At 39.8% G+C, this 15,312-nt stretch overlaps 3 protein-coding genes across 4 annotated transcripts; all 3 read right to left on the bottom strand.

Annotated features, from left to right (window-relative positions):
* Positions 1-15: 15 nt before the first annotated feature.
* LOC140278119 (dual specificity phosphatase 29-like) lies at positions 16-1,034 on the bottom strand. Its single transcript, XM_072373054.1, has 4 exons — positions 992-1,034; positions 675-891; positions 369-592; positions 16-282 (listed from the first exon to the last, which is right to left on the bottom strand). The coding sequence occupies exons 2-4, from the start codon at positions 854-856 to the stop codon at positions 68-70; spliced, it is 621 nt and encodes a 206-aa protein (XP_072229155.1). The 5' UTR covers positions 857-891; positions 992-1,034; the 3' UTR covers positions 16-67.
* A 3,761-nt stretch (positions 1,035-4,795) lies between these two features.
* LOC140278017 (dual specificity protein phosphatase 13B-like) lies at positions 4,796-5,970 on the bottom strand. The gene is made up of 3 exons (XM_072372907.1): positions 5,823-5,970; positions 5,377-5,594; positions 4,796-4,998 (listed from the first exon to the last, which is right to left on the bottom strand). Exons 1-3 carry the CDS (start codon positions 5,948-5,950, stop codon positions 4,796-4,798), a joined length of 549 nt encoding a protein of 182 aa, XP_072229008.1. The 5' UTR covers positions 5,951-5,970.
* A 2,561-nt stretch (positions 5,971-8,531) lies between these two features.
* On the bottom strand, positions 8,532-12,507 carry LOC140278299 (dual specificity phosphatase 29-like). 2 transcript variants are annotated; one of them, XM_072373278.1, is made up of 4 exons: positions 12,436-12,507; positions 10,006-10,196; positions 9,629-9,849; positions 8,532-8,885 (listed from the first exon to the last, which is right to left on the bottom strand). In XM_072373278.1, exons 2-4 carry the CDS (start codon positions 10,158-10,160, stop codon positions 8,671-8,673), a joined length of 591 nt encoding a protein of 196 aa, XP_072229379.1. In that variant the 5' UTR covers positions 10,161-10,196; positions 12,436-12,507; the 3' UTR covers positions 8,532-8,670. The 2 variants fall into 2 exon arrangements, with proteins under 2 accessions (XP_072229379.1, XP_072229380.1); XM_072373279.1 differs by having other exon boundaries at positions 10,006-10,190.
* Positions 12,508-15,312: the final 2,805 nt, after the last annotated feature.

Here is a 15,312-nt window from a genome sequence, read left to right as displayed (position 1 = left end):
TGTTTGAGTTTGTATTGAAATCAGAGACTTGACTTGAAAGTAGTCCACAATATAACAAAGAGTCCAATCAGCTCTGCTCCGACAAGCTTTTCCTTTTCTCCACAAGCTGCTGGTCCAACTCTCTCAGCTGCTTCAGGAAGCCGAAGTTGGGGATGATCCGCCTGCGTTTCTTGACGTGCTCAATGGCGTCCACCACCGTCATGTTCTCGTAGATCATGAGGTAGGCGAGGAAAAGAGTGGCAGATCGACTCCTTCCCATCACACAATGCACCAGCAGCTTATCTGGAAATACACAAAGAGTTGTTTTACCTTTAACTGAAACCAGAACGACATCACATTCTCTTCTGTGAATTCTCAAACTGTCTTACTCTGAGGATTGCTGAGGGTCTCCTGAATAAACTGGGCAGCAGAGAAGAAATACTGGCTGAGGTCAAAGGTTGGGATGTCTTCTGCTACCACACCATAATAAACTATGTCCATGTCACTGTAGTAACCAGCTCCAGTGTCCACGCTGTTCCATGTCCCCTCTGCTGCATTCAAGATGTGCGTAATCCCCAACTTCTTCAGGTTAAATTTGTCCTTTGCGGTCTGCCTGCAAGAAGCCAGTGTGAATGTCATGTTAATCCCCCTATTATTTTGACCAGTTTAGTCATTTGAGCACTTTTCTTACTTACTCGTCCCCAATGTAGACATTAGGCCAGACTTCATTGACGTGAGTGTAAGTCACACTCCCACGGTTGAGGATTTTCTCCAGCTCATAGCCCCCAGGTGTGACATAATCATCCTCTGGACTGGATTCTTCTGCTGCTTTTGTAACATTTATCGTTGTGCCGTTCTTCCACTTGTGAGAAGCCATTTTCTCTTTGTGGCTGCCTTTCACACAGGATATATCTGCGAGAGGAGGAAAAAGAAATGCCCTTCTCCTTCAATAATTGTGAAAAGATACACTTTTTTATCTTTGTTTTCAACATGCATCTTTAGCGCTACTCACCATGACATCGAGGTCCTTCGATGTCTTTGTCCAGAATTTGTTTTTCATCTGCAAAGGCAGAACACGGTAAGGTTTAGTTATGGCGAGGCTCAAGTCAGGGCACGGATTGTATAACTGCCTCTGTGACGGGCATCAGATCCAGAGGATATTTTTAGGGCTGTGATGTGGCGAGCCCCTGACCTTAGCTGCCATGTTCTCTGCCTGTGGGGAAAACTTCCAACCAGCCAGTCCCTGCCATCCAAGTCTAAACACACAACTTTAATCTCTGCTGCCAGCAGGAAGCTGGGTTTATCCAAACTTTGCATTTGCCAAAGGATCCCCATATTCACTGGAGTGAGCAGGGCATTCTGAGCTTTTGCTCAGTTGTGTGAGCGACTCCTTGAAATTGTGTCAGTCTCTCTTAGCCTCTCTGCATATCTTCAGACGCTGGGAGAAACCGTGTAAGCGCAGCCTCACAACACCCGTTAAGTATGTTCTGCATCTTCTGGAGCCTCCGGGGGCCAGAGAAGTGAAATGTGCCAGACTGTTAGACAGATGTGGCTTTTCACAGGATGGCGTATGCCTTTGATTTGCCATTATATGATATGCATGGTCCATTCAGAGATCTGAATGTGAGCCCCAAAAGTGAGAGCGTGATGATGACTGTACTGCAGAGAGGCTGGATGAAGCTGCTAACATGTCAGACTGAGTTTTCACACCATCGGGCTCCTTTATTTTTCCCTCATATCTTCATACTCTGCCATCATTCATTCTGACAGTGAAGTCATTAAACCTGTGATATCCAATTCCTTTTATTTTGACAGCATCTTTCTCCCACTGAGCTCTTGAGAGCATTTCTTATTAAGATAGCTTCAGCGTTTCATCTCTTTTCAAAGTCTGACCTGAATCTGTATACTCGCTCAGAACCATGCTGGCATATTTTTGTCATTTTGTATCAAGCCTTTTTAGACACATCACAGTTTTAGCCGTACGTCACCAGATTGCAGCAGTTAAAACGCTGTGTTTTGAGAAAATGTGAATAAGTAAGTGGAGCATTGTTTATTTATAGGAATACGCTGTCTTCGTGTTGTTCAAGTGCAGCAGGGGTCTTGGCAGTTGATGTTTATTGTGCTATGTTTTAGACACAAGCTTAACGGATCATACCAGTGTTCCATCATATTTTAGCTTCATTTTATATTTACTATGCATTTCTGCCATTTTCAGATGCATGTTGCATTCAGGCTTTTTGTTCTGTCTATTTGTCAAACATTCAGGAAACCTCACCGCATGTCAAGATGTTTTCGCTGCTTGCCTGATATGAATTCTTTTTGAGGGCCAATGTGACAGGCCTGAGAGGAACTGTTGTCTTTAATTGAGCTCTAAGCAGAGAATTTATGAAAGTAAATAAACTAAATGGGTACAGTAAGAATATTTAGAAAATCATGCCTGAGGTCACCGAACAACAGCAACACAAGGTTTTCAAATGGCAAAAAAACACAATACACATATAAAACAATTGCTGGATTTAATTATATTTAATTATAGGTTTCATCATTTAAAATAATTCCTCGATCAAACATTAAAAGAAATAAGAGTTCCAATAGCCCATAAGAGTTTTTTTTTCTGTGTTCAAATGACCTTTTCAGTTTTTTACAGCACGAGGGAAAAGGGCAAGTTGAGAGAATCCGAAATGCTGATACTAAAACACGTAATACTCCCACAGGCTACATGTAGTTCTCAAATATCCCAGTTAACGTCTCTGTTTTACAGCAGCAATGCCAGTCACAAATGATATAGTGAAATCATTAGACAGTGAACAGCACTGTGTAGCTTTACTTGTTTACTTGTCCAAAGCTTTCTGTATATCACAAATCTCTATTACAAAGACTTGGGTCTATAGGCCGTAGTGTAATGGCTTTGAATCGGTTTTAGAAAAATGACTTGATGCTGTTACTGTAGAGAGCTACACATCAGCCTCTCTCACAGTTACCACAGGTGTTCCACAAAAATCTATTTCTGCACCCATTTTATTCTCTGTTTTCATAAATGAGATAGAACATACCAACATACATTCATATGCTGATGACACGATCTTTGTACAGTGGTGCCTTCTTTGAATCAATCTGTAGAGCTTCTGCAGGAAGCTTTTCAGTCACTGGAGCTCTAACTGTTTAACTTAAAACTAGTCCTACATTACAAAATAAGTGAATGCATGACCATCACTCATTCCCACCATAAGGCAGCTGATCCTTCTCTTCTGACACTAGATGATGTATGTATATAATAAGTCACTTCTTATAAATATCAAGGCACACAGCCTGAAGAAAGACTAGTTTTTAATGTCCCTCTAGACAATCTGTTAAAAGAGATGAGACCCAAACTGTTTTTTTTCCCACCTTCCCTTTGTTAACAAAACTGCTTTCCTTTAGCAGCCAGACAGAAAACTGTGCAATGTTCTTTTCTCTCTTTGTTAGATTATGGTGATGTTTGATTTGTATGTCCGCATCGTCATTCTGTCTTTAAAGAATAAACTCTTGCTGGATTACCCTTTGTGGTAAATGCAGGCTCAATCAGCCACCATTCCGCCTTGTATTACTCTTTAGTATGGTTTTCGTTCAAACAAAATTGCACATGTTGCTGTTTATTGCTGAGTCATTGTTTAGTAAATGACCTACTTACATCTCCAGCTTTCTATCGGATCATACCAATCAACATGATGCCACATCCGTAGGTGCATTCAGGACTGGCTGGGTAAAATGGCTTTCTCCTTTTATGCTCCTTGTGCATAGAATGCTTTTCAAATATGATTAGGTGTTTTATGACCTGCCCTGAAGAAACCTGTTGCTGTTATACAATTTTTTTTTTAACTGGAAGAGAAATGTGCTGGATTTAGTTGGTATGGTCCAGTCTTTTATTGCAGTAGCATTCAAATTTCCATCCATCCATTTTCTATACCCGCTTAATCCGTCGGTTGGGTCGCAGGGGGGCTGGAGCCTATCCCAGTGGTCATCGGGCAAGAGGGTACAGCATTCAAATTACTAATTAATTCAAAACTACTATTCAAAAATGTTTCTCATGCTGACATCTTGACAAGAGAAGAAATCTTGCATCTCAAACCATCTTTCCTGAGTAAAGATAAAAAATAAATGACTTTGTGTGTGTGAAGGGTGAAGCTGAAGACACTGACAGATCTTCATGCTGAGCATTTTTACCAAGCATTTTACAACAAAATGTGTTTTCGAGTGTCAGAAAACAAGTGTTGAGGCAAAGTTCTCGGGTTTTTCAGCAGGCCCAAAACCCAAAGCTTACGTCCAAAAGCTCAATAAAACAGATGAAAAAATAAAGATGGATTGCATGAGATGTCAAGCTGAAATCTGGCCTTGCAAATATTTCAAACTCAAAGGAGCTTGAATGCACAAGAGCTGAAGAGTATCAGAAACAACCAGCAGGCAGGTGCAGGAAGCTTTTGAAATGCTCCAAGAAACATTTAGAGACTGTCATAGTTGGCACATAATAGTGAAGGATGCAAAATAAATCTGTCCAGTAGACATTCATTTTTTCTTTTTATTTCATTGAGTATAAACCTTGGTTTACAATAATCAGTATGGTATTGAAACGTATTTACTGTACAAAACTGATTCATTTGCATTGATTTCTGTCTGAAGATATTCATGGGTGCCAATAAGGCGCGCTTAATGCTTAGTTTTTAATGATTCCACCAGGCACCAGAGAAGAAAGAGATTCCACCAAACGGTGGTCAGGTTTGGCATCTCTTATAATGTCACACCCTAACATTCATCCACGCCTCCGCTCCGCCTCCCGATGTTATGTCATTCCCCTCTGTGAAGCCAAGGTTGAGTCCAGATGACAGAGCTGTTTCAGAAACCCAATATTCGGGAGGATGTTTCTGCTCCTGCAAACAACCTCCACCGCCTGGACAAGGGTGAGTCTTTCTTTGATCATCAGGAAGGCCAGCACAAGTGCAGCTGAGCGACTGATTCCTCGAGCACAGTGGACAAGCACCTTACCTGCATAGTCAAAGGACAATGATCTATTCTGGCACAAGACAGGGAAAAAAATGTAAGCTCTTGAATTAAGTAAATCAAATGAAAGGGCTAAAGGTGCCTGCTTACAAATACCCAAAGCGACACTGTGAATTCACCCGGAGACATTTGACAGTTTAGTTTCAGTGATCAATATTTATTCACTCCCTCTTGAATGTAATTATATATGCAAACAAAACAAGAAATGTCAGCATTTTTTAGTCATAGTTTTGAAGATTTGCTTGACATTTAGCCATTTTTGATGTGATTATGCTCCACATTTGTGTATTTTGATGTACTGGACTATGATATATCTACACCTACATCCTGATGGATTTCTGCTGTTTTCAAATGGACTCTTACCTTTCTGACTCAGGGCTTTGTGAATGAAATCGGCCGTCTCAGTGAAGAATGGGCTCAAGTCAAAATCTTTGCAGTCTGGTGCTTCGATTCCATGATACAGTATGTTGGTGCCTTTGTAGAAACATGGCCCTGTGTCAATGTGCCGCGGGCCATCTGCAGCATTCACCACATGTGTTATTTGCAGATTCGCTAACAGGATTTTATCCTGAGCTGTCACCCTGTAAATCACATGTGAGATGATGCAAGGAAAGTCATTCTTAGCTGCCTTTACTCGCCTGTGGCCAACACTGGAAACATATGTTTGCAAAATGCATCACTGATGACTCAAATGTACAGATCTTGTATTTGTACCATCAGCTGGCCTAATACATGACTTGTTTGCAGCAACAGTTTCACAATCAGACCATCACATTGCAGCAGGGCCCCAAAGTGAGAATGTCACTTACGCATTCCCGATGAAGAGGTTGGGCCAAACCTCATTGACAGCTCCAGTGGGGCGTCTGTTCTTCAGCAGACGGCTGAGCAGATCGCAGGTGGGTGGTGTCTGATATTTTGACTCCTCCTCTGAGCTCATATCCGCACCTCTGACCTCAGTGTTGTTGTATAATTATCACAATTTATTTTCAACTCGTTACACAGCTATCAGTTAGATAACTTTCCTAAATATGGTCCGAGATGGAAAAATGTATTGCGGCTTTCCTGCAATTTAGAACGACCTTACAATAAACCCATAAGCGCACTGCTGCCGCACGCCCTGTTTTCTTTCTGAGCTGGATATCAGTGATGTTACCCTTTTGGAACGAGGCAGCTGAACATACCAGAGACCGGGCCAAAAGAAAGTGGGCTATTTATTCCTCAGATGACTGTGAGAGAAGCAAAGCTGCACGTGTTGAGACAAACTGAACAACTCAGCTCAGTGTTGCTCTGTTGTGAAATGTTATGTTTTGTACCGTACATCAGGGCCACTCCAGTGAGGTGATTAGCTTAGCATAAATATTGAGTGCAGGAAAACAGATCCATCATGAAGGAAGTCGTCTCTCTGGGCCACAAAGTATTGACTTGCATTTAATGCCCACAAAACCACATGTCGCTGTGTTATTCGCCTCAGTTTCTAGACATATTTGATTAACTACACACATCATAAACTTCAGATGCCCAAGTGGGAAGAGTCCCTCTGCTTAGTTTTTATTCACTAACTGTTTCCTGGCTTGGCATATGAGAGTAGAAATGTATGGAGTAGTTACATGTTTAAATTGTCCACCAGCATTTCAATTCGACAAAAGTTTTCCAATGACTGTACTAGTGTGATTATCATCATGAAAGTATGGGTAGCTGAGCGCAGGCGTATTGTAGAAAGAGTTATGTGAGGAACAGCAACTCATTAATTCAAAGACCAAGAGCTGGAGGAAGATTTCAGACCCGTCTGAACTCAGCATTACAGTAACTCTGCTGAATTGGGCTTATAGAAGTTAGGGTGTTTTTCATAATGCTAGTATATCTCCTCTTTGTGTGGTCTATAGATTTTTGCTATGTTCTTTGCTTTAGCTTTAACCTTGTCATATGGATTTTCGTGTTCTGTATTTTCATGAACTTGACTAGTTAAAGGTTTGTTCTTCATCTTTTCGCCTCCTGTATTTGAGTCTTTACTTGTGTCCTCCACCATTATCAAACATGACAGCATCTTAGAGCTGCAAGTGAGAGATGTGAGGATGGAGAAAGTCTAAGAGATCTGCAAAATTACCTGAGGGTTATCTGTAAACCCTTGGAGGACCTTCAGGGAACACTCTATAAATCCTATAAAGGTTATATTTGTAGAATTTGGAGATAAGTTATAGAGATGCTTTGATAAAAGTTCACTTACGGTTCTCTGAAAGTTGTTTTGTGAAACCTTCAGAGGACGTTCACTGAGCATTTTGGGAACAGTTTGCAGGTTCCCTTCAGGTTAGGGAATGCAACTTTCAGAAGAACTTCAGGAAGCTTTCACACAACAGTCTCTAAGGGTTATTTTTGTGGAAACTGGAGAGAACCTTCAGAGAAAGTTGTCCAGAGGCAGTTACTTCCTGGAACTGACAATGGAAGCTACTGTATATTTCACACCATATCTAGACAAACAGATAAAGCAGTGGACAATATAAGAAACAAGCAGTGATTGCTGACATAGCCGTTTTATTATCATATGCTTATGACTGGTTGCCAAGCAACCAAAAAAAGTGACTCTAGGAAGTCCTGTAAAATGGTTCCGTGCATCGATTTTCTTCTATGTGTAAGATTCATATGAACAATACTTTATGTGTTGCAATAGAACTTTATAGGTGACAACCTACCGGTTTCGCTAGGTTAAATTCTAAGCTACAGTAAACTCTGGCTCCAAAAAAAAAAAACAAGCTGTTTATTGAGTTTCTGTCTCAGTTTTTGTCTTCTGCCTCGCAGTTTTCTGCTCACTGATTTACTCTCAGACCAGCTCCATCTTTTCCACGTGCTGCATCAGCAGTGGGATAGTCTTTTTGCACTGGAAAGTTTACTAACTGAATGACAGGACCTGGAAGTCTATGAGCTGCGCACATGATAGCCAGTGGAATTCCCTATGCGTTATGGAGATGTTTGCACCTCAGGGAACAATGGACTATTCTTTATGAAAGAAAAAAAAATCACTCTGTTGACTGAGACTATGATTTCGTGCAGCTGCAACATTTCACATAACGCTCAGATATTTTCATACAGTTCCACTAATTTGAACTGATGTTGATAATTATGAAGATATTAGGATGAGGGTGGATCAGCTAGTGACAACACTGAATTTAACTTCTGCGGCTTTTTTTCTTTCCGTTTTGATGTTTCTAAATTACCAGCATTTACCGGCTTAACTATATTTACACAGCCTGCATTAAACAGCGTAGAATGAACTCTCTAAGTATGGTGTAGTTTCACTGTTGCCAACCCACATCAACACAGAATGTAAGTGTAGTAAGAGTCTTTTCCGAAATGTTAATGTTTAGAGTTCTTTCTTTATTTTGGACTTTTGACTTCATGCACGTTTAGTCCTATTTACTTTTTGCTTTTCTTTATTCCTGCCGTGTGTGGTGTCTGTTTTCTTAGTTACTGAAAAATTATGCAATTGCTTCGATACAGAGAATAGATAGCTTTTTTTTGTCAGATGTAATTTGTTGCACAAAGATGGAATTTATCTCACAATGTAAACACAGTTGAAATACATTCTATATTCGATCTTACTGTAACAATATATGTTTTGTATACATATATTTGCAGTAGGCAAAATTACTTCCAGTCCAGTCATCAAAGCTCCAGTTTCCCTGATGATCCTTGGAAGTGAAGCTCTTTATCCAGCTTTCTGAGCTGCTCCAAGAAACCCTCGTTAGGGGAAATATTCCTATTGGCGCTGACAGCTTTAATGGCGTCCACCAAAGTCATGTTCTCATTGATCATCAGATAGGCCAGAACCAAGGTGGATGAGCGGCTGAGACCCATTGCACAGTGGACAAAAACTTTACCTGCCATTATTAGAAAAATAATGACAATGATGATGATTTCCTGTGGATGATTTTAGGGCTTCTGCATCATATACAAGCTCAAGAAATCAATATTATTCAAACATTTTTCTAGATTCTCAATTTGTTTCTTCTCTGTGATATAAAACCATGCACATCACAGAGAGGAGTACTTCTAACTCCTGACTAAAAGTTTACAACAATGTAGCAACAAATGTTTCTACACACGGTAATCCCTGGTTCCTTATCAGGCCTGAGGATTAGGGAGCAGAGGAGCGCGTAATTGAACTGTCTTGGCTTCTGTGTATTTCTGCCGAGGATTACTGTAGGCCCTGCCACACACTGGAGCCCCTGATCAGCCAGCATGTGAAGAAGGAAGCCTCATCTTATTACTGTCATGTCAGATACTGACTTCACTTTGCATAACAGGCCATGCAGGAACAGACCACAAACATAATTGTGTAATTTCCATGCCCAATAAAAGTGTTGCTTACAAATTACCAGGGCAATCCATTTAAAACTAATTTTCCTGACAAAGGTCTGAGGCCATGAGAAGATTACCGTGGGGGAAAGATATTAGCTTGATATTATGTTTAGTGGTTTGATTTGCATTTTAATAACTAATACAACTGGGGACTGCTGTTATGAGAGATGACTGACAAATGTTTCTGCACCCTGCCTTGTTTCCCCCTAGTTAATGTGTGGAGATGATGAGAAATACCTTGAGCACTCTGAGAGTTCCTCACCTGTTGGCAAGCTCAAAGCATTCTTGATGAAATTGGCTGCTGAGTAAAAGAAGGGACTCAAATTAAAAGACGGCATGTCAAAAGCTTCCACTCCATGATAGGTGATTTTGGTGTCTCGGTAGAAGCTAGGTCCCGTGTTCACGTTGAACTTCCCATCAGCAGCATTGAGCACATGCGTGATGTGGTGAGCCTGGAGTGTCCTCTTGTCTTTGGCTGCATACCTAAAAGGAAAAACTAGAATGATCTTTGAGGACATTTCATTAAGGACTCCATTCACAATATGCTACACTAGGTGATACATACTGCTTGTGAATTATTTACAACTTGTCTATAATTATGAATAATTAAGCATTTACAACTGATTAGTTCATTCTCACATGTCTCCAATATAGATCCTGGGATAAACTTCATCCAGATGGTTGCTGGTTCCTTTCTTTGTCCACAACAGTCTATGGAGCTCTGAAGCTGGGGGGGTCTCATATGTGCCGCCTGCCCCTTCGGGGCTCGTCAGGCAGCTGAGGCCTCTGGGCATGTCTGGATGCTCCACTTCTGCTTTTACAATCTGTTGCTAAGCACAGCACCACTCATTGCTAAGAAGTCTGGACCATAGTGAGTGCTGAGAAGCGTACAAGGATTAATGAACATGCCTGCAGGGCATAGACCCAGGGGGCTAAGTCAAGGAGGCCCTGGTCTAAGGCCTCTGTAACTGGTAATGTTTCTTGTTAGTCTAACAAACCACCACAAAAACACTCAATATATCTATAAACTGACTTCAAATAATCACAAACAGACTCAAAACACCCACATCTCTTTGTATGTGCTTTGAGTTTATATGGTTGTTCTGAGTCACTCAATATAAATACAGAGACTCAGAAAAAGTACAGACTTCATCTTAAAATGACTCAAAACACCTGTAATGAAGCCTAAAAGTACTACAAAGATTCCCAATCAGCGTGAATTCCACTGTCCTGTCAGTAACTCTTACCATGTATTTTATGAGGTCTAAACCTAACTATGTGCATCAATTGTGACCCAAACCATGAACTTTTAACACCTAAATTTGTGGGTGGGAGCAAAGTAAAAAATATTGTACAAGACAGGATTCAAACTTGACATCTTCCATCCACAAAGCCTCTCCTAAGTATTTTTGTCCAACTCAGGAGAGTCAGAAGTTGATATCGGTACATCATACCGGAGTGGAAACGGTATCAATAATGCAACGGGAGCTGTATCACAGTAGAGAATTGAGAAAGGGAATTATAACAATTGATCCTTTTTTTTAAGCTTTATTGTGAAATTGTAATGTATTAAATGTTAGTTGAGCTGGCTGACAAAGTTTGCTAAGTTTGTTGGAGAAATAACTTCTTCATGTCAGTCACAGTGCAAGGGTTCCATACCAGCTCTGAATCTGACCTGACGGATCAGATCCTGTTCAGCACTGACCACTTGTACAGTATATCGGATTATCCAAGACACATGTTGATATCAAGTCTGAACAGGGCCTTAGATTAAAACAATCTGAAGCATCAGTTTTCAGTAGATGTGAGACTATTCTTTCATTATACCTGTTTTCCTCAAGTAACTGAAAAAAAAAATGTATACAAAAGCTGCCTGAACATAATCCTCTATTTGAGGGGACTGTATAAGTTTATACTTAAACAGCTCCACTTACACCACTGTTGTGCACTTATGTGTACACAGTTTCATGCACAGTTATAAGTTATGTGTACACATTTCCACCTGCTTTACCTGTGAATGCCAAAATACTTGAATGAAAACATCCAATACACTTAACTGAAATGAGGTTATCATCTTTGGTAACACAGAAATAAATTCAGTGTAGGGTTATAATGGGTATCATTTAGTACAGTATAACATCCAACGTACAGGAGTTTAGCCATTAAATACAGACCGCAGTTATGCCAATAAATGCAACACACACTGGCACAGGACCACAAGATCACGCAATTATAAACTGACCTTATGCTACTCTTATTATTTTATCCAAAGTTCAGCAGCAGTTGGTAGATTTATTTTTCTCCAGAGATCAGAAAATTGGCATTCAATCCTATAAACAGCTTTTCATTTCCTGCAGGAAAGTCTAACCTGCGTATTTACAGTTTATACACTGGGCTTTAGAGAGATACTTATACTAAACATAATGTATATATTAGCATCCATTTAGGCAAGTGTTTCATTGTTCTTGAGGCTGAGGACTTACCAGTGATGTGTATGAATTGTTATAGTAAAGAAACTGTAGGCAGCTCAGCTTCTTATTTGCATTCTTCCAGTGTTTGAAGACATAATGTGGCTCTGAGGGTTTGCAGGTTTTGGTCCACAGGGATGAGTCATTGAGACCAAATCTGTTCCAGTGACCTTTGTTAAGCTGCCATAGCATGTGGAGCTGCACTCAAACATCACAATGGCTTTACCTATCTCTGATTGTTGTATGTGTCACTCAGAGCAGAGTATGCAAGAAAAGCATGTGACCCAGTGCATGCTCAATGCATACGAGTATGTGAACACTGAAAGTAAGGTGAACTGTATCTTGCACAACATGTACCTAGAATACCTGGAGGCTCTTCTTTCTCCTCATTGATCTATAAGTATAACCCCACCCCCCACCCCCCACAGTCAGGAGCAGAGAACTGATTTCCCTGGTGCACATGTTGAGCTGCAGCGCTGCTTTCACAGCCTCCCCCTTAGGCTAACCTGTCCTTCCTGCTCCACTTTTGTGTAATTAAAGATGCTATGTATGGGAAAGTGCCCACGGTTAACATGGAGGGCAAATAAAAATGGCTTTTTACCTCCTCCGGGCCTCTTCTTGGTGGTTTTATGAATTACACTTCCCTCTTTAGCCTTTCAGATGTGGTTCATCTGGATTTGTGTGCAAATTAATAAAAGAAGAAAGAATAATAATCAATCAGCCAAAGCAATATCATAACAGTACATTCTCATTTATGACAGTGCTTCGTAAATGTTTACCTTGCAAATTAAAGAGCATAATAAATCCACACACTATAGGTTATGTATACTAATAAATGCTTCCCAACCCACCATATCTGCAATAAATTTGTAAGAACACACTGTGAGCAGACACTTGCCTCGGCAGGAATCGTTGCTTTTCATGCTCTCTCTGTACAAGAGCTACATGTAGGTCGACGGCACAACTGTCTGCGTTCTCCTTGGTAATCTACCCTGCAACCTTTTTTGCTATTTTAACATCTGAATCGCCGCCCAAAATAATTCTGGCATCATCTTCTGCATTCTTTAAAGGTTACCCGAGCTGCCAGCACAGGAGAGAGGATAGGACACGGCTATTTCTTGTTTTTTAATAGTAAGAAAATGAGATTAGTGCTGCTGTACTTGAACTTATTCCTCATACTCATCTTCTAAGATCCTTCTTCTCTGTGATATGTTATAAACAACACTTTGTCATCTGGTCAAAGATGAAGTCTTTTTTTAGTTTATAAGAGGATCATATCATGTCTCCTAGTAAATTTAGAATAACCTGCAAGTTAGAAAATTTTAAGCTACAATACTGACATACCAAGTCATTGCACAAGACAATGTTCCAGAAAATCACACGAGAGAAGAAAACATTTCCTAAAGTTTAATTTGGAGTTTTCCCCATCCCCTCATCAATATTCAGTGCCAAAATTCATACCTTTACACTGAATTTCTGAATAATATCAATAAAAATCAAGTTTACATATACTGTTTAGTGATATCTTAAACACATTGCTATTTTTGTATCATATTATTTGGGGGTGTTATTCCCAATGAACTGTTCATTTTAGTATTTGTCTACTGTGAATATATATTAAAGTGAGTCTGATGGCTTTTCAGAGAAAAATTTTAATTCACAACAGGTAGAAATCATTGCTTTTAAGATCTGCTGGAAATGAGGTGCATATTTGTGTGTATGACATTCATAATACCTCTATAGATGATTTCACAGACAGTCAAAGAACTGAAACCTTTGATGCACAGCAGTTATCAGCTCAACTGGCTTGACAAACACACTAAAGGAATTTCACACTGTGAACTGACTGATCCTGTAGATTGAGTCTCTTTTCTGAGTCAACTAGAGAGGTTACTAAAACCTGGTGCTTTGTAAAACATGATACATGATACTTTTGGTCCATTCCGCTGTTAGAAAAGGAGAAAAAAAATCTTCTTTGAAGAATGATTGGTAAATAATGATAAAATCAGTAGCAGTTATTGCTTATTGTTTAGCAGCTAAATTGTTCTTTAGTTAAGACATTCTTTCTTTTTAAATATAAGGCCTCTATTAGCAGGTCCAAAAGGACACACGCTCTCTTACAATAACACTAAACTTGTAGGGAATAAACATCTTGTGTAAATCACATCATGTCATTGTATAGTAGGTCACAGCACATCCTGTTTTGGCCCTGCTCATCGGTTTCTCCATGTTCCTTTTACTTCTGTTCACTGTTTTTAAGCTCAGTTTTTCTTTTTCCAATATCTAGATTAGCCTGTCAGCGTATTAGCTTTAGCGTGTTCCTTTGCTAATGGTTAGCATGCCCAATTAGCATTTTTCTGTTGAAAAGATATCGCTAAAGCAAAAGTAAAAATCTGGTCAAAACTGTTTCACCCTTCAACATTTTTACACTATTTGTAGACACTGATTGCATGTTCACGTTTACACCATATTTTACCAGGATGTGCAGGGAAAATAGGTCTACTGACATATCCAACCAGCTCCCAATATGTTATCTTACTATTCTTATAAGGCTAATACCTAAAGAGCAAAAATCAGTGTCTCTTTGAAATAGTTGAGATTTCAAGTCCAACAATAATGTCTTAGAAATGCTTTAGAAACCTCTTAGTGGGAGGACGTAGCGTATACTGCTCCATATCATTCCATCCATCCATTCATTTTCTATACCCACTTTACCCAATTTAGGGGTTAATGGTGTTTGAGCCTGTCCCAACAGTCATTGGGCAAGAGGTGGGGTACACCCACATTTACCCACTGATGGGTCAGTGAGTAAATGCACTGAAATTACATCTCTGAAGACTACAAGCTTTAGTCACTAATCAGTTTAATCTTCTATTTAAACCACAACTAAAAAAAATGGTCTATATTTTTTAATGCTGTTTTGTGATGTTGATGTTGTAGCCTCAGCTTAAAAAAGATGTTATCAACCAGGTTTCAACTTGAAATAAATCTTGGCACGTTAACATGCTAACATATGATAACTTTTCACTTGACATGAAGAATGCACCCAGTGAAAGACTTATCCTAATAAGCCAGTATGAAAAATGTTTTGTTGTATTCCAACCTCTTTTAAAGGCTTACAAATAACCTATTGCTCGCCTCAACTGTGCTCCATGAGCTTGTCATATGTGGGTATGAAAACTGAAACATGAAAACAGTCATCAAAGCTACACTTTTGGCTTTGTGGCAGGGTGGCCAGGTAAGGCTCACCTCAGTAAAAAGCATAAAAAAACCCTACTTAGAGTATTTAATTGTTGTTGTTTTTTAAATCCAGACTATGAGAAACAAGATCCTCAATCAAAATTCAACTGTGTGACCAGTTTTAAGCCTGATGTCCAGAGGAAACAAGACAAACTTCATCATCCCAATACCATTCCAAATGGTTTTGCACGGTGGTGGCAGTATCATGCAGTTGGGGATGTTTGTCAGAAGAAGGAAC

Source organism: Leuresthes tenuis, unplaced genomic scaffold (assembly GCF_036924035.1).
Source record: "Leuresthes tenuis unplaced genomic scaffold, fLeuTen1.0.hap1 SCAF_20, whole genome shotgun sequence".
NCBI classification, from domain to species: Eukaryota; Metazoa; Chordata; class Actinopteri; order Atheriniformes; family Atherinopsidae; genus Leuresthes; species Leuresthes tenuis.
The sequence above is the reverse complement of the archived record's forward strand: the minus strand, read 5'-3'. Positions and strand labels throughout refer to the sequence as shown.